At 47.6% G+C, this 23,667-nt stretch overlaps 1 protein-coding gene across 1 annotated transcript in view; it reads right to left on the reverse strand.

Moving 5' to 3' along the window:
- The window catches only part of LOC119955195, a 162,944-nt gene that overhangs the window by 137,783 nt on the left and 1,494 nt on the right, over positions 1–23,667 (reverse strand). Inside the window, exons 2-3 of the mRNA XM_038781183.1 lie at positions 5,994–6,169; positions 5,247–5,416 (exon numbers count right to left, since the gene is read on the reverse strand). Of these exons, the coding sequence (XP_038637111.1) occupies positions 5,247–5,416; positions 5,994–6,123 (300 nt within the window). The 5' untranslated portion in view covers positions 6,124–6,169. The remainder of the gene's footprint in view (positions 1–5,246; positions 5,417–5,993; positions 6,170–23,667) is intronic.

The raw sequence follows: 23,667 nt of genomic DNA on the forward strand, positions 1-23,667 counted from the left end.
TTGTCCTAGCTGCCGAGCACAAGGTAATGAATGTGCAAATAATCATAGATCATAGAATTTACAGTGCTGAAGGAGGCCATTCGGCCCGTCGAGTCTGCACCGACCCTTGGAAAGAGCACCCTACCCAGGCCCACACCTCCACCCTATCCCCGTAACCCCACTTAACCTTTTTGGACACCAAGGGCAATTTAGCATAGCCAATCCACCTAACCTGCACATCGTTGGACTGTGGGAGGAAACCAGAGCACCCAGAGTAAACGCACACAGACGTAGAGAGAAAGTGCAAACACCGCACAGTCACCCAATGTTGGAATTGAACCCAGGCCCCTGGAGTGTGAAGCAGCAATGTTAACTACTGTGCCAATGTTGTCAGAAATCAAAGTGAACAGGGGGTGGAGACAACATTCACTTTCCACTAACTTATAAAACTCATTCATTCTGGGCTGCATTCTTTGCTTGCACCCGCCGAAAGATTGCCATGGTCGCGACGAGTACCATGTAAAGGTTCATTGACCTCAGGCAGGAATTTCTGGTCGCCGGACAGACACGGCCGCAGAATCCCGCCCTCCGTGTGCCATGTAAGTTCACCATCTGTGGGCATTGTAACATTTTAAGGTATAGCATTTTCTAATGATGATACTGTGGTTTCTGCCCACTGACAAGGGTGAGACCTGCTGTGAGTGTGTTGATAAGTTGCCCAGCTCAGTTCAAGAGTCAATGATGAACAGTTTATGAGTCAGTCAGTTTCAATCCGAAGAGAATTATCCTAGGAGAATGGACAAGGGAGGGGCAACTGTGCAATTGAAACTGAGGAGGAGGCCCAGGAGTTGTTTGGTAGTTCCATGTTGTGTTACGACACGCTGGAAAAGTGCACAATCAATTCCAGGCCCACAGGCCCCAGAATCCCAACACAAGTGAATTAACCAATAATTTGCATTAAATGACCGAGATCTTTGGCCCTTGACTGCTCCAATGACTTACAGGCACCAGATTTGTAAACACAACAACTGTTTATTTATAACAGAAATAGAGTTGAAACATGTAGCAATTGTAACAAACCAACAGCCAGCTAATCTACTATTCCCCCCTTTCTACCCTCCAACCCTCTGTGCAATCACATACAAGACAGACACACACAGAGGGAGGGGTAGGGGTAAAATAACAACAAAAATTAAATGAAACATGAGTGTCCTTGCTTCCAATGTCAAGTCCGTTGCAGTAGGCTGTCCTCTCTGAGTGCTGAGGGATTGAAGCCACCGGCTGAATTACTGATGAGTATCTTCTGGCAGTAACATTCAGTCAGAACTCCCAGGCTGTCGAGCTCCCTCTGGGGAGTCACTTTAACTTTTAGCAACCTGAGCCTTCACAAAGGATCCTCCTCGGTCTGTTTAATTCTTAATTGTTTCCAGCTCAACCAGAATGACCAACAGCCTTACTGAGACAAGAACAGAGTTCCCCACACAATATCTTTAAAAAGGATTTTTTAACAACTGACCCTGCCTGCAGCTAGTGGCTGGACTCAATTTCCCTGCAGTTCAATCAGGCTGTAGGGAGAGAAAGGTATTTACTTTAGATTTTCAGTAAGAATCCATCAGATGAGAGAGAGAGACATCAGAGTTGTGACCCTCCAGCTTCTAATCAAAACAAAAGTAAAAGCAAACAGTCACACAGAGGAAGGAACATTCCAGAGAAAACCCCAAACAATTAGCATGGGCCTTTGATAAGGCCCAGCAATTTGAAACAGTCCATTGACCGACAACAAAGACCATCATGATATATCAGCACTGATCTTCCTTGAACCTGCTGATCTGAAATATAATAAACAGCTTTTTGCAACCTGCCTTGTCTGAGGTCATAAGTCGATCCTCAGTTTACCTGCCCCTTGAATTAAAGATGAAGTTCATTTTAAAGGCATAGGTCCCATCGATTGTTCATGGACAGAAAGGGATTAACAGGAGGACATTTACCATTGTGAAAATATGTAGGATTAGAAGAAACCCTGGGAGCCACTAACAGTGTGTGAACACTAGAAAGTGGATGCAGAAGGTCTGGTGCTGGATTCTCCAATTTTGTGTCTAGGTCCAGAGGAAGCGTCTGGTCTTACAACCAAAATGTCGGCGCCACCCCTGCACCGATGCTCCGCCCGGTGGGGGGCTTGCAGCCACACCATGTAAATCCCCCGGCTTTACCTGTAGATGCAGACGCAGAATGGCCGGGTCCGCGGCCTGCGACGGTCTACGAGGGCCACACTGTACAACACGCCGCCAGCCGCGTGCTGACCTGGCATGCAAAATAGTGCCTCCCCCCGTAACCCCCCTCGCCTGCCCCCCCCCCCCCCCCCCCAGCTGTGGCGGCGCTGGACACAGTCCGCAGACACCACGGAGGTTCACGAAGGTTGAGAGCACATGGGACCGAAGCCGTCGGGAGGTTGGCCCATCGGGGGCTGAGCATCGGAGGAGGGCCTCAGGTGACGTCCTGAGGCCATCCGACCGGCGTGCGGCGTATGGGTACGCCGGGGGTGGAGCATCCAAAAAAGGGCCCCATCCCTGATTTTGGAGTAAAAACGTATTCTGCGGCCGATTCCAGGAGGAATTTCGGCATCGGCAATCACAGATTCCCGCCCAGGATCTCTTCAATAAGGAACCTTGAAAAAAGCTTGATGAGGAACTGAGTTTAAGGAACGCCTGTATTTGCTCGAACATGTAAAACAACAGTGATTTTAGATTTCATCTGTATTGGGTGTCTCAGGGAGAGAACCGAACTGAATAAAGCTCAAAGGTTTGCCAGAAGAAAACTTGAAGTTGAGTTAACTCAGGCGAGTTATATCAAGCCAAGTTCCGCTCTGGGAACTGACTAGCCCAGTATTAACATCAGCTGGGTTACAACACTCAGATTAAGTTTATAAAATCCATTGGAGAAATGGGGCATTTTTAAAACATATCTTTGCATTAGGTTGGATCATGAAACGAAATGAAATGAAAATCACTTATTGTCACGAGTAGGCTTCAATGACGTTACTGTGAAAAGCCCCTAGTCGCCACATTCCGGCACCTGTTCGGGGAGGCTGGTACAGGAATTGAACCGTGCTGCTGGCCTGCCTTGGTCTGCTTTAAAAGCCAGCGATTTAGCCCAGTGTGCTAAACCAGCCCCTCGAGCCTGCTCGCCATTCAATAAGATCATGACTGACCTGACTGTAACCTCAACTCCACAATCCCACCTACCCCGATACCCTTTCACCCCTTCACCAATCAAGAATTTATCCAGTTGTGCCTTAAAAATGTTCAAAGGCTCTGCTTCCGCTGCCTTCTGAGGAACAGAGTTTAAGAGTCTCATGACCCTCGAGAGAAAGAATTTCTGCTCATCTTTGTCTTCAATGAATGCCCGCCAATTCTAGATTCTCGAATAAAAGGTCATCAATTCCCCTCACAATAAACGGTAACATTCTATTCACGTTCCTATTTTATGCAACAAGGACAACTCGCATTCATTAATCAATAGAAATATTGATATGGTAAGATGCCCCTCGTCAGTTCACAGGACTGTGACCCTCGGCCACAAGAAGAGAAATTAGCATTTAAAAAGAGCCGGGAGGGAATTCCACAGCTTAGGGCCTAAATTTTATTTTTACTTATTGGATGTGGCCGTTTAGTGGGCCACTATTTATTGCCCTTGAACTTGACTTGCTCGGCCATTTCAGAGGGCATTTAAGAGTCAGCCACATCGCTGTGGATCTGGAGTCACGTGTAGACCAGACCAGAAAAGGATGGCAGATTTCCTTCAAAAAAAGGGCATGAGTGAACCAGATGGGTTTTTATGACAATCAACGATGGTCATCATTAGACTTTTAATTCCAGATTTTTATTGAATTAAAATTTCACCACCTGCTGTAGTGCGATTCAAACCCAGGGCCTTGGGTGCCTGGATCATTGGTCCAGTGACAATACCACTGGGCCACCATCTCCCCATGACTGAAGGCCTAGCTACCAATGGTGGGGAAATGAAAATTGAGAATGTACAAAAGGCCAGAACTGGAAGAATGCAGAATTCCTGCAGGTAGTAGAACTGGACTAAGAACAAAGAACACAGAAAAGTACAGCACAGGAACAGGCCCTTCGGCCCTGCAAGCCTGTGCCGACCATGTTGCCCGCCTAAACTACAATCTTCTACACTTCCTGGGTCCGTATCCCTCTATTCCCATCCTATTCATGTATTTGTCAAGATGCCCCTTAAATGTCACTATCGTCCCTGCTTCCACCACCTCCTCCGGCAGCGAGTTCCAGGCACCCACTACTCTGTGTAAAAAACTTGTCTCGTACATCTACTCTAAACCTTGCCCCTCGCACCTTAAACCTATGCCCCCTAGTAATGGACCCCTCTTCCCTGGGGATAAGCCTCTGACTATCCACTCTGTCTATGCCCCTCATAATTTTGTAGACCTCTATCAGGCCTCAGCCTCCGTCATTCCAGTGAGAACAAACCGAGTTTATTCAACCTATAGAGGTTACAATGATAGGTAGGCGGTGAGGCCATGGAGGCAGTTGAAAACAAATATGGGAATTTATATCTTAAAATTGGCGTGAAATAGTTTCCTGACGGGAATCTGACATCTTTTGAAATTCAAGAGTCTAATTTCTATGATTTCCCATTTGATAAATACTGCACTCAAAAGAGATTCACACCAAAGAAAAGCAGCATCTTAATAATAATAGGCTGCTCTTACACTGCTTCCAGGTGTTTTAATTTACAATCATGTATACAATTGGCCTCAAGCAATCTCTGGAAGGGAACACTTGGGGCATTTTCAGCAAAATTACCTTTTAAACTTCAAAATTTAATTTACTTCCATATTGTATGAGTGGCACTGATACTGCAAGAAGTGAAAAGCCAAGATAATGCTTTGTGATCATTTGAGATATTTATTTCTGAAACCGAATGGCAAAATCATTAGTTATGCAGCAGATTCCAAATTTAAAGTTATAACAAATTGACGTGAAAGTCTGTCAGTTAATGCTCCCATAGGGAGGATCTCACAGCAAAAAGAGCTACAGTATTATAGACCCCAATTCCCTGATTGCTGGAGGCACAGGTTAGGCAATTACCCCCTCAGCATAAATTGCCTATTAAACATGATTTCAATTGAAACACAATTACACGATGATGGGAATTATCAAAAGATCAATTATCAAGATATCAATGTGGTGTCGGCCAAGCAAGAGAGTTAAGCTGAAAGAGGCCCTGTTACATACACATTTAGTATTTTTCTTGGCAATGGCATCACAGTCAAATTCGCTGTCCTCTGGTATGATGCCAGCGGCCCGCAATTCGACTAAAAGCAACTCAAATTGTGCAATGCGTTGTCGGTATGTGTGGCAGCGGGTCATGTTGTGTATACTCTTTGGACACTTTCCGATTAAACCTAATGAAAAGATGGAGAGAGAGGGGAGAAAAATCAATAAATCCCAACCTGTATCTAGCAGAAAAAGCAGTTCACTTGGAAATCAAGAATTAAAAGTTTCCATTGGTTAAAGAGAAAGAAATCCACAGATCTTGTTGCTTAAATGTGTAAAGCCAATTTATAGAGCACAGAAAACAACAGCTATGTAACAATTCAAGAATATTTTAATAGTGTACAGACATAAATCTTGTTATCTATTCCTTCATTTCAGATATTCCAATTTTGGGAATTGGCAACACTTCTGCCTCTCCACAGGTTTCTATCAGTCAAACTGCCACCTGCCTTTCCAATTTACTTATCATAAAAGGCTACATGAAGGTGTGAACTACAGACTAGACATTATATTAGTCATGCAGCAAAATAAAATAGATTTTGGTAGAGTTTTGTTTAACTGCTTTGCACAACAAAATACAAGTTTTACTTAAAACTTTCCATGCAAATATTTGGCCAATGAAATACATAAACGTATACCAAAACAAATGACCAATAGTTAAATTCGACAGAGAATTTTTTTAATAATCAAGCTATTTGAACCTACCTTTTAACAAGGATTTCAAATGAGTGCCTACGAATATATCTGAAAATACATTATTGAGCGGCCTTTCAAATGATGAACATCGCACATTTGCCCAGGCCGTGTAGCTTGTTATTTTTGACTGTAGAGGCATTTAATCAGATATTTTCCAAATCATTACACTGAAATGCATTCAATATCTGCAATTTAAAAAAAAAAATCAACTTCATAAACATTAACATAGGAACTTATGAAATCAGAGGAGAAGTAAATCATACAGCTGCCCCAGCCTCTTTGCCATTCAATAAGATCATGGCTGATTTGTTTATGTTTCGAATTTCACATTCCCATCTACCCCAAGAATCTTTGATTCACTTGCCGGACAAGAATCTATCTACCTCCACCGTAAACATATTTAATGACCTCACTTCCACCGCCTCCTTTGGCAAAGAATTTCAAAGTCTCTCTCTGAGAGAGAACAATTCACGCCACCTCTGCCTTGAAAGGGCAGCCCCTAAATTTAAACCAATGCCACCCCCCACCCCCTCCCTCCTGGCCTAGTTCTGGACTCACTCACAAGAGGAAACATCCTTTCCACGTCAAGACTGTTCAGGATCGTGGGCGCCATTATCCCATCGTGTTGTGCCTGGCGCCGATCCCATCACGGCAGAGGCCAAAAAAGGGATTTGTACCCGGTGCCAAATGTTAAGTGATGGGTTAAGAGACATTCCAATTAGTTGCCTCATTTATGTTAAGTATCCAATAATTGACACTGATTATGTAAAGGGGCTTCAGGTGACCTTTATGTGTGGTGATGTGAAGATAGAGTTTTGTGCAGAGTCTATTAAAGTGGAATAAAGGTGTCTGTAAAAGGAGCAGTACCTTTGACTCTTTATACAACAGCAGCTAAACGTATAACAAATGGTAGCAGAGGATGGTTGCTGTGCGAATGTGAAGGGTTGCACAATACAACTTTTCCAGAGCAAACCAAGGAGTGAGTGAGAAGAAAAAAAAATATGGCTGAACCTAGGATAAAGATGGCCGGATATGACTACCCCTCCTTATATTCTGAAAAGGGATGTTACGACCAATGGAGAAGTGCAGTAGTTATGTGGACTATGGTAATTGCCTTGGGAAAGAGAAAACAAGGTCTGGCATTGGCTCTTTCTCTACCTTATGACAGTAAAATCCAAAGAAAAGTGTTTTCTGAGCTGGAATTGGAAGAGTTAGACTCAGAAGAAGGTCTGGAGACTCTAATATGTTATATGGATAAGATTAATAAAAAGGATGACCTGTTAAGTGAATATGCAGCATGGTTGGATTTTGATAGGTTCTGGAAAATACAGGATTTCTCCATGGAAGAGTATATAATGGAATTTGGCAGACTATATAAAAGGCTGCAGAAACACAACCTGGAATTTCCACAGTCTGTGTTGGCCTTTAAATGACTTGACTGTGCTAGAGTGAGCAACATGGATAGGCTCCTGGTTTTGACAGGAGATCAGTTTGCGGATAAGAATACCTTATTCGATCAGATGACAGAAGCTTTAAAGAAGTTTCTGGGGAAACATTTGATTCTGATGATTCTGATGACCCAAATAGGTCAGTCTGCAATAAAGCAGAATATAGAAGATACACTACTAACAGGATGGTGAAATCGCATGGCTACAAACAGGTTCCAAGACTATGGAAGGAGATTGGGACCCAGAAATTATGAAGACAGAAACCCAGTTAGAACCTACAACAGGAAGATGAACCCCAGAAATGCCCGGGGTATGATAAATCGATGTTTTCGATGTGACTCTCAATACCCGTTATGCTGTCAACTTCCAACACGTTAGAATAGAGTATTTGAAGCAACACATGAAACAGAAGAGTCAGAAGAGGAAAAAGATAGTGACCAGAAAGAAGACATTGTCCTATTAACAAGCAGTTTTACAGAGGGTGTTGGTTGCAGAATCCTTCAATTGTGCTGTATTGGACAGTGGCTGCACATCTACTGTGTGTGGGATTGACTGGTTAAAATGTTACCTGGACTCCTTGAATGCTGAAAATCGTAACAAGGTTAAGGAATTTGAAAGTTCCACAAGTTTCAGGTTTGATAATACTCTGAAGTCGCTGAAAAGAGTGGTGATCCCTTGCAATATTGCCGGAGTGAATCATTTCATTAGCACAGATGTTGTATCAAGTGAGATACCTTTGCTTCTGAGCAGACCGTCGATGAAGTAAGCACACATGAAACTGGATATGGAACAGGATAAGGCAACAGTTTTTGGAAAGACGGTGGACTTACAATTTACACAGTCGGGACACTATTGTATTCCTTTACTGACAAATAATATTTCAAGTGCAGTTGTTAAGGATGTGTTAATGGCAGTTGAAAATGGGACTTTAGCTGGTAAAAAGCTTGTTGTAGTAAAACTGCATCGGCAATTTGCACACCCGTCTCCTCGGAGGCTGAAAATTTTATTAAAGGATGCAGAGTTAAGGGATGAAGACTATGCTATACTAATAGAACAGGTTAGTGATCGCTGTGAAGTTTGTAGGAAGTACAGAAGGACACCAGCACGACCGATTGTAACCCTACCTCTGGCCAGGGATTTTAACACAAGACATTGCGGCCTTGGACCTTAAGATCTGGGATGAAGCCAATAATATATTTATTTTGCATTTTTTAGATTTAGCAACCAGATTTAGTCAATCAACTATTGTAAGAAGAAAGAGAGTAATTTGTGGAAGAAAGGAATGGGCCCACCGGCAAAATTCCTTACAGACTATAGTCTCTATCCTAGAAATCCTGAAATTCCGTCCATTTTAGATGACCAGCCTCCAGCTTGGGAAGGGACTACAATTAGCTCTGGCTTTGCTGAGCATTTAAATACACTACATGGTAGTATCAAAGCTTTTTTGGAAGCAGAAGTCTCTGAAAGAATTCGCAGAGCTTTAAGACATAATGTACGACCATCAAATACCGTTTTTCAACAAGGAGACATTGTATACTATAAGAGAGACAATCTTAATGAATGGGAAGACTCAGGGAAGATCAAAGGCATAGATGGCAAAACAATTATTTTGCAACATGGCAATCAAACTGTTAGGGTACATTCATCAAGGATAATGGGTATAGGTAACAAATTTTCAAATTTAGACAGAGCAGACAGACATAACGAGGAACCAGAGTCATCTGGTACGCGCGCGTTACAGAACTATTACAGGAGCAGTTAACTGATATAGACAGGGTTTCTGTAGAGGAACACAACACTTCTGATAAATTAGATCAGGCCATTTTCCCGAAAGGGCAACTGCCAAAGGTTGGTACAAAAGTGACATACTTGCCTGAAGGGTCTAGTCAGGTCCGCAGGAAAAGGTCGAGAACTATTGAAAGGACATCCCACAGCAGAAGGGAAAGATCAAGCAGTAGCAGTACAGAACGAAATACCAGGCGGGAGAGGGAACGTAGTTTATCAAGATCTCGGAACATGAGTAAGACTACGAATACTATTAGGAGTAGAAGCCCACATGCACGTGATATTTTGATGGCTTCCAATAAATTAGATGCCAAACAGCAAGAACTGGATAGTTGGAGTGAATTTGGGGAATACACGGAAGTACCGGCTAGGGGACAAAGAGCTCTATCCCACAGATTGATTTGCACGGAAATGGTTCTTCCGGATGGAACTTATAAGGCAAAGGCTAGGCTTGTGGCTAGGGGATTTGAAGAAAACTTAGAAGATCAGGATTTAAGGGTAGATTCACCTACGGCAGAAAAGGTTATTTTAAGGTCTTCTTGACTCTATTAGCCACAAAGGCATGGGAATGCAAATCTATAGCTATGAAAGCTGCCTTTTTGCAGGGGCATCAGCTCCAGAGAGACATTTTTTCCCGTCCTCCTAAAGAGGCAGCTAACACAGAAGGGGTACTCTGGAAGTTGAACAAATGTGTATATGGATTAAAAGGTGCGTCTAGAGTCTGGTCTTTTTCGGTAAGGTCAGTTTTGTTCAAGTTAGGCTGTTGCCATTTGAAAGCAGATCTGGCAATGTTTTACTGGCACTATAAAGGAAATCTTTCTGGCATCTTTATGATGCATGTCGATGATTTTTTGTGGGGTGGGACTATTGATTTTGAAGCTATTGTAATCTTTGGTTTGAGGAAAGAATTCAGGGCAGTACGGTGGCATTGTGGATAGCACAACTGCTTCACAGCTCCAGGGTCCCAGGTTCGATTCCGACTTGGGTCACTGTCTGTGCGGAGTCTGCACATCCTCCCCGTGTGTGCGTGGGTTTCCTCCGGGTGCTCCGGTTTCCTCCCACAGTCCAAAGATGTGCAGGTTAGGTGGATTGGCCATGATAAATTGCCCTTAGTGTCCAAAATTGCCCTGAGTGTTGGGTGGGGTTACTGGGTTATGGGGATAGGGTGGGGGTGTTGACCTCGGGTAGGGTGCTCTTTCCAAGAGCCGGTGCAGACTCGATGGGCCGAATGGCCTCCTTCTGCAATGTAAATTCTATGATAATCTATGATAAAGCAGGCTTCCGGTGCATTTAAATATATTGGACTGGAAATCAGACAGACTAAGTTAGGGGCAACTTTACGTCATCAATCTTATTTGGAAAGCATCAGCCTAGTAAATAGCAATTAGTCGTGGCCGGGTTTCACAAAAAGATGCAATGGTTTCAAAGATGGAAAAAAGCAACTGCAAAGTTTAATTAGGCAACTGAATTAGTTAGATAGACAGACTAGACCGGACCTGAGTTTTGATGTCTTAGAGTTGAATACAAAAATGAATGATCCCAAAGTGGAAGACATAATAAGAGCAAATAAAGTGTTGGCCAAACTAAAAACGCAGGAGTGTGTTTTGAGGTTTTAGGTGACCTTCGGCACTTGAAACTCATAGTTTATCGTGATGCGTCCGATGCAAATTTATCTGATGGAGTTTCAAGCGCAGGAGGTTTTATAACTTTCCTTTTGGGGAACAATGGTAAATGTTTCCCTCTTGTGTGGGAAGCAAAGAAAATAAGGAAAGTGGTCAAAAGCATTTTGGCAGCTGAGACATGAAGCCTTCTAGAGGCGGTGGATATGGCCTTCTATATATATCAGAAATTGACAGAAATTTTGGGATTAGGGGATTTGAGTAATATACCTATTGATTGTCACATTGACAATAAATCCCTGTGGGAAAATGTGCACTCTACAAAAAGTGTCAATGAAAAAAGGTAGAGGATAGGCATCGCAAGTTTGAAGCAGATGTTGGACAGCGGAGAAATAGCAAAAATTAAATAGGTCGACAGTAACTATCAATTGTCAGACTGTTTTACAAAAAGAGGGGCTAGTTCACATAAACTTTTGGATATTGTTAATGAAGGACACCTTTTTCTGTGACTGATTGTTTCTTCACAAAAAAAAATGGAAAAAAAGGGGGGAAATTGCGTGTGTTTTTGAGTTTCTTGTAATTTTGTTTTCACCTAATAATTTTTTTCTCCAAGGAAGGGAGACTGTTAAGTAATGGGTTAAGAGACATTCCAATTAGTTGTCTCATTTATGTTAAGTATCCAATAATTGACAGTAACATGTAAAGGGGCTTCAGGTGGCCTTTGTGTGAGGTGATGTGATGATAGAGTTTTGTGCAAAGTCTGTTCAAGTGGAATAAGGATGTTTGTAATAGGAGAAGTACCTTTGGCTCTTTATACAACAGCAGCTAAATGAATAACACCAAACAGTTTGGCCCGCTCCCGATAGCGCAATCAGGATCTTACATAGAAAGGGCGAGGACCTGATCACACCACATTGGCATTCATTTCACTCTCCTTAGCGAGATTAAAGTTGAATGCAGCAGCCTCCCAGGAGTCACCCGCTCCCCAGTGAGAAGTCACGTACATGAGGTATTCAAGCCATCCTTAAGTATAGTGGACACGTGTAAAAGGGCCAATCACAGTTGCAGCCTTTCTGCCATACCGAGCCCTGCTTCAGCTTGTCTCATGAAAGTCTATTTCACCCCCTTTGACTGTGACCAGCCTCTTGCTTCTCAAAGGAGGGATTAGCCTTGTTCGCAGTGACAGATCTGATGGCCCCTAAACTCCCATGTGCCTCCTCTACCGGGTGCGATGAGGGGCTGGAAAGAGGATGACCTGCTCCTTGGCTTGACAAAACTTGCCATAACAGGACGAGGCAGCGGGCTACCAAGGGGTAATCCGACAGGACTGTCTGCAACTTTTCCTCTGCTCCATTCACGGCAGGGTTTCCCTAGAGAGGGAGCATGCAGTGTCCAAGGGCATCATCGAGGCTTTCCATGCCCGGTGCGCACCGCAGGGACTAGGGCGCTTAATTGACCTTTTAAATCACCTTTTGATTTCATGTTTTAAGTTTAATTTGTTCTTTGTTTTTATTTAGGGCAATGTCCCTTTAAGGAGCTGCCCCTTTTAATTTGTCCCTCAGTTTATTTGATTTTGTTTAATTAGTGAACTTAAAATATTTCAAGTGTCACCTCAAAAGAACAGGTGGCCTGTCTGAGAGGATGAGTGGCCTGAATGTCCTGCAAGCTTTGATGCCTGGAAAACGTGCCTGTTCTCCAGGAGCATCAACACCATAGAGGCAGCTGCCAACAATTAAACACTGAGGACCCTCGCATGGCCAAAGGATAATTTTGTAAGGAGCACGAAGAGTCCGCACTGAGTGTGTCGAAACAAAAACTTAAACAAAACAAAAACTTATTTCCTTTCGCAAACTATATACAGCTCCAGTAGTTTCCTACTGAGTTCACTAATCAGTGCCTTACTGGCTGACTCTATTTTTCAAAGAGAATATCGTTCTGAAAGATCCACAGGGTAGTTAATCATCCCTACCCCGTAAGACCCATGTGTGTTATAACAGGTAACTTTCTGGATGAATATTGGACCACTGAGCATGACCTCCCTAATGTTCCCGGCAGAGATCTGGGGTCTGGGTGTTCCTGATCTGGGCGGGAGTGAGTGTGCAGAGTGAAGTTTGCCAGCACAACTGGCTCGTTGGATGTCACTCTGAGAGAAGGCAGGACAGTTATGTTAGAGGTGGCAGGCTTGGGGAATTTGAGATTCCCGGGATGGAAGCCCTAACTGACTGTCGGTCTCTCTCTCTCCTTCTCCAAATCCTTCCAGATATCAAGATGAATGTTGACGTTGATCCCGGTGAGGATGACATTGTTCTGCTTGTTGCAGCCAAGCCGGGCAGATGGTGTCAAGATCAATGCAGGCTGGAGCCTTCAGCACCCGGCCGCCCGTCAGGCTGAGGAGGGGGCCAGAAGGGGAGACCAATGGTGTGTGAGGGTGTACAGGAGTCGATGGTTGGTCAATGAGCTGATGGACACCATGTGCCACACGAGAGTGTGTCTCAGTAGGGAGACAGTGCGGCACCTATGCCACATCCTGACAGACATGGCACCCTGTGGGGGAGGAGGACACCCACTCCCGGTGGCTGTGAAGGTCATGGCAGCCCTTAATTTCTATGCCACTGAGGCGTTCCAGGGCTCGAACTGCGACCTGTTTGGCATCTCATATTCGTCAGCCCACAGGGTCGTCCGGAGGGTGACAGATGCTCTGTGTGCCTGGGCAGCCAACTACATCACCTTTGACCTGGACCAGCCCATCATGATGCCCAGACTTCAGGATTTGCCACTATTGCCAAGATGCCCCAGGTCCAGGGGGCCATCGATTACATGCATGTCGCCCTGCGAGCACTGGGGCATCAGTGAGTGCCCTATATTAATAGGAAAGGGTCCCACTCCCCAAATGTTCAGATCAAGTGGTATCACCGTTCGGAGATCAGGCGCATGTATGCCCGCTACCCTGGGAGCCTGCATGACAGCTATTTCCTGTGGCACTTGCAGATCCCTGGTGTCTGGATGATGGATTGGCTCGTAGGAGACAAGGGATAGCCGCTGAGGTCATGGCTGCTGGATGTCTCTGTGGAGCCTGAAACCGATGCGTAGACCTGATACAATGAGGCCCACGCTGTCACCAGTGCTGCCATTGAGCAGCGCATTGGGCTGCTGAGAATGCGGTTCCTTTGCTTGTACCACTCTGGTGGTGCCCTGCACTGCACCCTCCAGGGGGTCCCCCACTTTGTGGTGGTCTGCTGTTCACTGCTCAATCTGGCAGCAGGACGACATGGTGGGCGGGTAGGAGGAGGAGCATGTAAACATGTGGTCTCGTTTGAGGAGGAGGAGGGGAATCAGGAGGGGATGGAGGACGAGCCCGGGGAGGACCGGAGAATGGACAACAGGCGGCGGGAAGCCTCCAACAGGCCAAGAGGACCAGGGAGGCCCTCATCATCTTCAGGTCCACAGTGGCCTTCAGCTTGACACACCTTTCATCACAACTCACTTCCCCGATCACCCTGGTCCCCCTCCCGATCACCCTGTTCTCCCGATCATCCTGTTCCCCTCCCGATCACCCTGTTCCCTCTCCCGATCACCCTGTTCTCCCGATCACCCTGTTCCCCCTCCCTGATCACCCTGTTCCCCCTCCCCGATCACCCTGCTCCCCCTCCCGATCACCCTGTTCCCCCTCCCAGATCACCCTGCTCCCCCTCCCGATCACCCTGCTCCCCCCCGATCAACCTGTTCCCCCTCCCGATCAAACTGTTCCCCCTCCCCGATCACCCTGCTCCCCCTCCCCGATCACTCTGTTCCTCCTCCCAATCACCCTGTTCTCCCGATCATCCTGTTCCCCCTCCCGATCACCCTGTTCCCCCTCCCGATCACACTGTTCCCCTCCCCGATCACCCTGTTCCCCCTCCCCGATCACCCTGTTCCACCCCGATCACCCTGTTCCCCCTCCCCGATCAGCCTGTTCCCCTCCCCGATCACCCCATTACCCCCCCCGATCACCGTTCCCCTCCCCGATCACCCTGTTCCCCCTCCCGATCACCCTGTTCCCCCTCCCCCATCACCCTGTTCCCCCTCCCGATCACCCTGTTCCCACCCAATCACCTTGTTCCTCCTCCCGATCACCCTGTTCCATCTTCCCGATCACCCTGATCCCCCCCGATCTCCCTTTAACCCCCCCGATCACCCTGTTCCCCCTTCCCGATCACCCTGTTCCCCCTCCCGATCACCCTGTTCACCCTCCCGATCACCCTGTTCCCCCTCCCGATCACACTGTTCCCCCTCCCGATCACTCTGTTCCCCCTTCCCGATCACCCTGTTTGTGCTCCCGATCCCCCTGTTCCCCTTCCCGATCACCCTGTTCCCCCCCCCCCGATCACCCTGTTCTTCCTCCCGGTCACCCTGTCCCCCCCCCCCCCCCCCCAATCACCCTGTTCCCTCCCCGATCACCCTGTTCCTGCTCCCGATCACCCTGTTCCCCCTTCCCGATCACCCTGTTCCGCCCCCCCGCCCCCGATCACCCTGATCCTCCTCCCGATCACCCTGTTCCCCCTTCCCGATCACCCTGTTCCTCCTCCCGATCACCCTGTTCCCCCTTCCCGATCACCCTGTTCCTGCTCCCGGTCACCCTGTTCCCCCTTCCCGATCACCCTGTTCCCCCTCCCGATCACCCTGTTCCCCCCCCCGATCACCCTGTTCCCCCTTCCCGCTCACCCTGTTTATGATCCCGATCACCTTGTTCCCTCTTCCCGATCACCCTGTTCCCCCCCCGGTCACCCTGTTCTTCCTCCCGGTCACCCTGTTCCTCCCCCCGATCACCCTGTTCCCCCCCCGATCACCCTGTTCCTGCTCCGGATCACCCTGTTCCCCCTTCCCGATCACCATGTTTCCCCCCCCCCCCCCCCCGATCACCCTGTTCCTCCTCCCGATCACCCTGTTCCATCTTCCCGATCACTCTGTTCCTGCTCCCGATCACCCTGTTCCCCCTTCCCGATCACCCTGTTCCTCCTCCCGATCACCCTGTTCCCCCTTCCTGATCACCCTGTTCCTGCCCCCGGTCACCCTGTTCCCCCTTCCCGATCACCATGTTCCCCCCCCCCCCGATCACCCTGTCCATCCCCCCGATCACCCTGTTCCCCCTCCCCGATCACCCTGTTCCCCCTCCCTGATCACCCTGTTCCCCCCGATCACCCCGTTCCCCCTCCGCGATCACCCTGTTCCCCCTCCCGATCATCCTGTTCCCCCACCCCGATCACCCTGTTTCCCCTCCCCGATCACCCTGTTCCCCCTCCCCGATCACCCTGTTCCCCCTCCCGATCACTCTGAAAATGAAAAAATGAAAATCGCTTATTGTCACGAGTAGGCTTCAATGAAGTTACTGTGAAAAGCCCCTAGTCGCCACATTCCGGCGCCTGTCCGGGGAGGCTGGTACGGGAATCGAACCGTGCGGCTGGCCTGCTTGGTCTGCTTTAAAAGCCAGCGATTAGCCTTGTGAGATAAACCAGCCCCTCTGTTGCCCCTCCCCGATCACCCTGTACCCCCTCCTGATCACCCTGTTCCCCCTCCCCGATCAGACGATGTGGAGTCTGTGTGGGTAGAGTTGAGGAACCACAAAGGCAAAAAAACCATAATGGGAGTTATGTACAGGCCTCCTGACAGTGGTCAGGACCAGGGGCACAAAATGCACCACGAAATAGAAAGGGCATGTCAGAAAGGCAAGGTCACAGTGATCATGGGGGACTTCAATATGCAGGTGGACTGGGTAAATAATGTTGCCAGTGGACCCAAAGAAAGGGAATCCATTGAATGTTTACAGGATGGCTTTAGTGTTATGTAATGAGCCAGAATTGATAAAAGATCTTAAAGTAAGGGAACACTTAGGAAGCAGTGATCATAATATGGTAGAATTCAGTCTGCAATTTGAAAGAAGGAAGGTAGAATCAGATGTAAAGGTTTTATAGTTAAATAAAGGTAATTACAGGCGCATGAGGGAGGAACTGACGAAAATCGACTGGAAGCAGAGCCTAGTGGGAAAGACAGTAGAACAGCAATGGCAGGAGTTTCTGGGAGTAATTGAGGACACAGTGCAGATGTTCATCCCAAAGAAAAGAAAGGTTATCAGAGGGAGGATTAGGCAGCCATGGCTGACAAAGGAAGTCAGGGAATGCATCAAGGCAAAAGAGAGAGCCTATAATGTGGCAAAGAGTAGTGGGAAGTCAGAAGATTGGGAAGGCTACAAAAACAAACAGAGGATAACAAAGAGAGAAATAAGGAAGGAGAGGATCAAATATGAAGGTAGGCTAGCCAGTAACATTAGGAATGATAGTAAAAGTTTCTTTAAATACATTAAAAACAAACGGGAGGCAAAAGTAGACATTGGGCCGCTCCAAAATGACGCTGGTAATCTAGTGATGGGAGACAAGGAAATAGCTGAGGAACTTAATAAGTACTTTGCGTCAGTCTTCACAGTAGAAGACATGAGTAATATCCCAACAATTCAGGAAAGTCAGGGGGCAGAGTTGAATATGGTTGCCATCACAAAGGAGAAGGTGCTAGAGAAACTAAAAGGTCTGAAAATTGATAAATCTCCGGGCCCAGATGGGCTACATCCTAGAGTTCTAAAGGAGATAGCTGAAGAAATAGTGGAGGCGTTAGTTATGATCTTTCAAAAGTCACTGGAATCAGGGAAAGTCCCAGAGGATTGGAAAATCGCTGTTGTAACCCCCCTGTTCAAGAAGGGAACAAGAAAAAAGATGGAAAATTATAGGCCAATTAGCCTAACCTCGGTTGTTGGCAAAATTCTAGAATCCATCGTTAAGGATGAGATTTCTAAATTCTTGGAAGTGCAGGGTCGGATTAGGACAAGTCAGCATGGATTTAGTAAGGGGAGGTCGTGCCTGACAAACCTGTTAGAGTTCTTTGAAGAGATAACAAATAGGTTAGACCAAGGAGAGCCAATGGATGTTATCTATCTTGACTTCCAAAAGGCCTTTGACAAGGTGCCTCACGGGAGACTGCTGAGTAAAATAAGGGCCCATGGTATTCGAGGCAAGGTACTAACATGGATTGACGATTGGCTGTCAGACAGAAGGCAGAGAGTTGGGATAAAAGGTTCTTTTTCGGAATGGCAACCGGTGACAAGTGGTGTCCCGCAGGGTTCAGTGTTGGGGCCACAGCTGTTCTCTTTATATATTAACGATCTAGATGACGGGACTGGGGGCATTCTGGCCAAGTTTGCCGATGATACAAAGATAGGTGGAGGGGCAGGTAGTATTGAGGAGGTGGGGAGGCTGCAGAAAGATTTAGACAGTTTAGGAGAATGGTCCAAGAAGTGGCTGATGAAATTCAACGTGGGCAAGTGCGAGGTCTTGCACTTTGGAAAAAAGAATAGAGGCATGGACTATTTTCTAAACGGTGACAAAATTCATAATGCTAAAGTGCAAAGGGACTTGGGAGTCCTAGTCCAGGATTCTCTAAAGGTAAACTTGCAGGTTGAGTCCGTAATTAAGAAAGCAAATGTAATGTTGTCATTTATCTCAAGAGGCTTGGAATATAAAAGCAGGGATGTACTTCTGAGGCTTTATAAAGCATTAGTTAGGCCCCATTTAGAATACTGTGAGCAATTTTGGGCCCCACACCTCAGGAAGGACATACTGGCACTGGAGCGGGTCCAGCGGAGATTCACACGGATGATCCCAGGAATGGTAGGCCTAACATACGATGAACGTCTGAGGATCGTGGGATTATATTCATTGGAGTTTAGGAGGTTGAGGGGAGATCTAATAGAAACGTACAAGATAATGAATGGCTTGGATAGGATGGACGTAGGGAAGTTGTTTCCATTAGCAGGGGAGACTAGGACGCGGGGGCACAGCCTTAGAATAAAAGGGAGTCACTTTAGAACAGAGATGAGGAGAAATTTCTTCAGCCAGAGAGTGGTAGGTCTGTGGAATTCATTGCCACAGAGGGCGGTGGAGGCCGGGACATTGAGTGTCTTTAAGACAGAAATTGATAAATTCTTGATTTCTCGAGGAATTAAGGGCTATGGGGAGAGAGCGGGTAAATGGAGTTGAAATCAACCATGATTGAATGGTGGAGTGGACTCGATGGGCCGAATGGCCTTACTTCCACTCCTATGTCTTATGGTCTTATGGTCTTATGATCACCCTGTTCCCCCTCCCGATCACCCTGTTCCCCTCCCCGATCACCCTGTTCCCTCCCCAATCACCATGTTCCCCCTCTCCGATCACCCTGTTCCCCCTCCCCGATCACCTTGTTCCCCCTCCCGATCACCCTGTTCCCCCTCCCCGATCACCCTGTTCCCCCTCACGATCACCCAGTTCCCTTCCCCGATCACCGTTCCCCCCTCCCGATCACCCTGTTCCCCCTCCCGATCACCCTGTTCCCCCTTCCCGATCACCCTGTTCCCCCTCACGATCACCCTGTTCCCTTCCCCGATCACCGTTCCCCCTCCCGATCACCCTGTTCCCCCTCCCGATCACCCTGTTCCCCCTCCCCAATCACCCTGATCCCCCTCCCGATCACCCTGTTCCCCCCCCGATCACCCTGTTCCTGCTCCCGATCACCCTGTTCCCCCTTCCCGATCACCATGTTTCCCCCCCCCAATCACCCTGTTCCTCCTCCCGATCACCCTGTTCCATCTTCCTGATCACCCTGTTCCTGCTCCTGATCACCCTGTTCCCCCTTCCCGATCACCCTGTTCCTCCTCCCGATCACCCTGTTCCCCCTTCCCGATCACCCTGTTCCTGCCCCCGGTCACCCTGTTCCCCCTTCCCGATCACCCTGTTCCTCCTCCCGATCACCCTGTTCCCCCTTCCGGATCACCCTGTTCCTGCCCCCGGTCACCCTGTTCCCCCTTCCCGATCACCCTGTTTCCCCCCCCCCGATCACCCTGTCCCCCCCCCGATCATCCTGTTCCCCCTCCCCGATCACCCTGTTCCCCCTCACGATCATCCTGTTCCCCCACCCCGATCACCCTGTTTCCCCTCCCGATCACCCTGTTCCCCCTCCCGATCACCCTGCTCCCCCTCCTGATCACCCTGTTCCCCCTCCCCGATCACCCTGTTCCCCCTCCCCGATCACCCTGTTCCCCTCCCCGATCACCTGTTCCCCCTCCCCGATCACCCTGTTCCCCCTCCCGATCATCCTTTTCCCCCTCCCCGATCACACTGTTCCCCCTCCCGATCATCCTGTTCCCCCTCCCCGATCACCCTGTTCCCCCTCCCCGATCACCCTGTTCCCCCCCCCGATCACCCTGTTCCCCCTCCCCCTGATCACCCTTTCCCCCTCCCGATCACCCTGTTTCCCCCTCCCGATCACCCTGTTCCCCCTCCCGATCATCTTGCTCCCCCTCCCCGATCACCCTGTTCCCCCTCCCGATCACCCGGTTCCCCGTCCCCGATCACCCTGTTCCCCCTCCCGATCACCCTGTCCCCCCCCCGATCACCCTGTTCCCCCTCCCGATCACCCTGTTCCCCCTCCCGATCACCCTGTTCCCTCCCCGATCACCCTGTTCCCTCCCCAATCACCATGTTCCCCCTCACCAATCAGCCTGTTCCACCCCCTGCTCGATCAGCCTGTTCCCCATTTCCCGATCAGCCTGTTCCCCATTTGCCGATCACTCTGTTTTCTGCCTTCCCAATCACCCTGTTTCCCCCCTTCCCAGTCACGTTCCCCCTCCCCCCTCCTCCAGGGGCCTATGTTACAGGGGATGGACCTGCATTAACGTTGTCAACGGTCACTATTCACAGCAGGAGGGCGATGAGCACTCACTGTGTGGAAAGCTGTCGTGCTCCTCAGGTCTGACTCCTGTATTTCTGCTGACAGTGCGCTCACACCCATCCTCGTGACGGAGTCGGCAGCAGGGGCTATTGATGTGCTTCCTGCCCTTTTCCTTCCAGGTGGTCAGTCGAGATTGTGGGTATGATAACAGCAGTTGTGATGTTTTGATGTTGGTGGGAGTGTAAGATGGAGGTGGTGAGTGAGCCAAATCAAGCCAGCTTCTTTGTCCTGGATGGTTTCATATTCTCTCGGATAGGTTCATGGCACCATACTGAAACTATTGATTGTTGTTAAAGTTGCAGTCATCCTATTCCATCACACTCCTGAAATGTGTCTTGTTGATGGTGAAATGGCTTTGTGAATGAAACTGTAATCATAAGTGATAATTCCAAATTCTAAACCTTGTAATGGAGAGACATTATTGATGGACAGCAGAAGATGGTTGGTCCTAGGACACTATTATGAGGAACGCCTGCAGCAATGTCCTGGGGCTAAGATGAATACTTTCTGACAATCACACCCAATCGATTCTCCCATTGGCTTCCCCCCTAATTCCCACTGGCACTTTTACTCAGACTCCTTAATGTCACACTTGGTCCAATGTTCCATTGATGTCGATGGACATGATGGCAATCACTCCCACCTCACCTCTGGAACTCAATTACTTTGTCCATGTTTCTACTAAGGCTGCAAAGAAGTCTGATACTCCAGCAGAACAAACAGAATATTGGTGAGCAGATTAATAATAATTGCTTATCGTCACAAGTAGGCTTCAATGAAGTTACTGTGAAAAGCCCCTAGTCGCCACATTCCACTGCCTGTTCGGGGAGGCCGATACGGGAATTGAACCCGCTCTGCTGGCCTTGTTTTCCATTACAAGCCAGCTGTTCAGCCCACTGAGCTAAACCCACCCCTGGTGAATTATGGGTGAATAGGTGTTACTTGATACAGTCGACAACATCTTATATTACTTTCGTGATGATAGGGATTAGATTTACGCAATGGTATTTAGTAGGATTGGATTTGATCTGCTTTTTGTGGACAGAAAATAACTAGGGCCATTTTCTACTTTATCGAGTAGATGTCAGTGTTGTTGCTGTGTGGAGTTTGCCTTGTCTCAGTGTTGGTTTCCCCAAGGTGCTCTGTTTTCCTCCCACAGTCCAAAGCTGTCCAGATTACTGGAGGCACAGTTATGTGTGGAGCACAGATCTTCAGTACTACAGCCCGGATGTTGCTGGAGCCCAGAAGCCTTTTTGCATCCAGAGCATTCAGCATTTCTTCATATCACATGGAGCAAATCAAATTAGCAGAAGATTGTTTCTCGTGATGGTTCGTGATCGGCGGGAGCAGAACAGTTCGAATAAGAATTTCTTGGATGTGTTGCCAATTTAATGGAATACTATAATAATGTTGCTCTTTAGTGAAGCATTTATGCTAACCACCATGCTACTGTGCTTTCTTTTACATACAGAAAATCTGCAACACAAATCTCACTGGCTATAGCTCCGGTTTCCTCCCACAGTCCAAAGATGTGTGGGTTAGGTGGACCTATCAACAGCAATAACCTATACTTAACTTCAGGTGACCGGCACTGTGCAAGTGGATAAGGCCTTTTCTTGATCACGTGGCTGGTTTGAAGAAATGGCTCTGTCTCTGCTGGGCTCATCCGTCAGGTAGTGATCGTTGGTCTTGAACTTGGCTGTCTCATCATTATGCTGCAGTTGGGCTGGTACAGGCCAGGTCCAAAAGAGACAGAACAGATGGCTGTGTCCCTTTTTATCCTTCTGAGTTTTGCGCTCTTTGGGGCGGTCCTTAATCTTGGACCCAATTATTCTACAGGCTTCGATCACTGCCTTCTATTTTGGCCAATAAAGGGGCGGGTGCCTTGGTAGCTGGGCAGGTCCTTAGCAGTCATTGTCCTTGGCAGTTAGGTTCTCTGAGTAAAGGGAGTGGCGCCGATCAGTCTGTGGCTGTATCGGTTTCTTGAATGCAGTCCTATTGTTCTGGGGAAATGGGCCATTAGAATGCAAACAAGCGGGGGTTTCGATCAGGTCTAGCTATCTGGGTTGCAAATACACAGAAGCTCTGTATCTGTCTGAGTCCTGGGTTGGCCATAATTCCCATTGTCCTTTGCAGATGGCCATCTCAGACGGCTACAGATGTATTCAAGATAATTGTCTGGAACATTATGGGTGCCGTCATAACTGTCTTTCACCCCCCCCCCCCCCCCCCCCCCACCCTTCATATACACCCCTCATCCCTCCTTTCTTGGGCATGTACCCCCTCAGGCCCTGACCTTTGGCAGTACCTCCCTTGGCACTCAGATACTGGAACCGTGGAATTCTGGCAACAGTCCTGCCAACCTGGCAGTGCCACCCGGGCACCTTGGCAGTGCCAAGGAGCCAGCCTGGCAGTGCCTATGTGCTCAGTGCCAGATGGAGAGCCAGGCTGCCATCAAGGCAAACATTAGATTTTATCGTAGATCACCTCCTCCGATACACGTATCCAGAATCGACAATAAAGATGTCCAAAGATGTGCAGGTTGGGTGGATTGGCCATGAAAAATTGTCCAAAATTCTATGATTAACCTAGGACAAAAGTTCGGCGCAACATCATGGGCCGAAGGGCCTGTTCTGTGCTGTATTTCTCTATATATTAAATAAGTTAAACATGAATTAACAGGCAAATTGTGGTTGATGATTAATTACACATTAAATGGCAGATCCAATCAGAACAGATCTTATGTTTTGGCTGAACAGTCTACTCAGCATCTATGTCATTGCTCTCAGTCACTAAGTACTTCAATGCCCTATCTTCCATATGAAGAATTTCAATTCCTCTCCTTCTCGGATGTTACCTGATCCCCAGCTGACAGCAATACACAGCCAAGCCGAATTCCATGAGCATGGTCTTCACCACAAAATAGCCAATGTCTGCACAACCTCCTCAACTTGGTCTGGATGGCATAGATCAACTAATGTTAGCTTCAAATAATGGAAACAGCTCTAACAACCTATTCTCAGCTCATGGACCTGGACTCTT

The sequence above is a fragment of the Scyliorhinus canicula genome, chromosome 20 (assembly GCF_902713615.1).
Source record: "Scyliorhinus canicula chromosome 20, sScyCan1.1, whole genome shotgun sequence".
NCBI classification, from domain to species: Eukaryota; Metazoa; Chordata; class Chondrichthyes; order Carcharhiniformes; family Scyliorhinidae; genus Scyliorhinus; species Scyliorhinus canicula.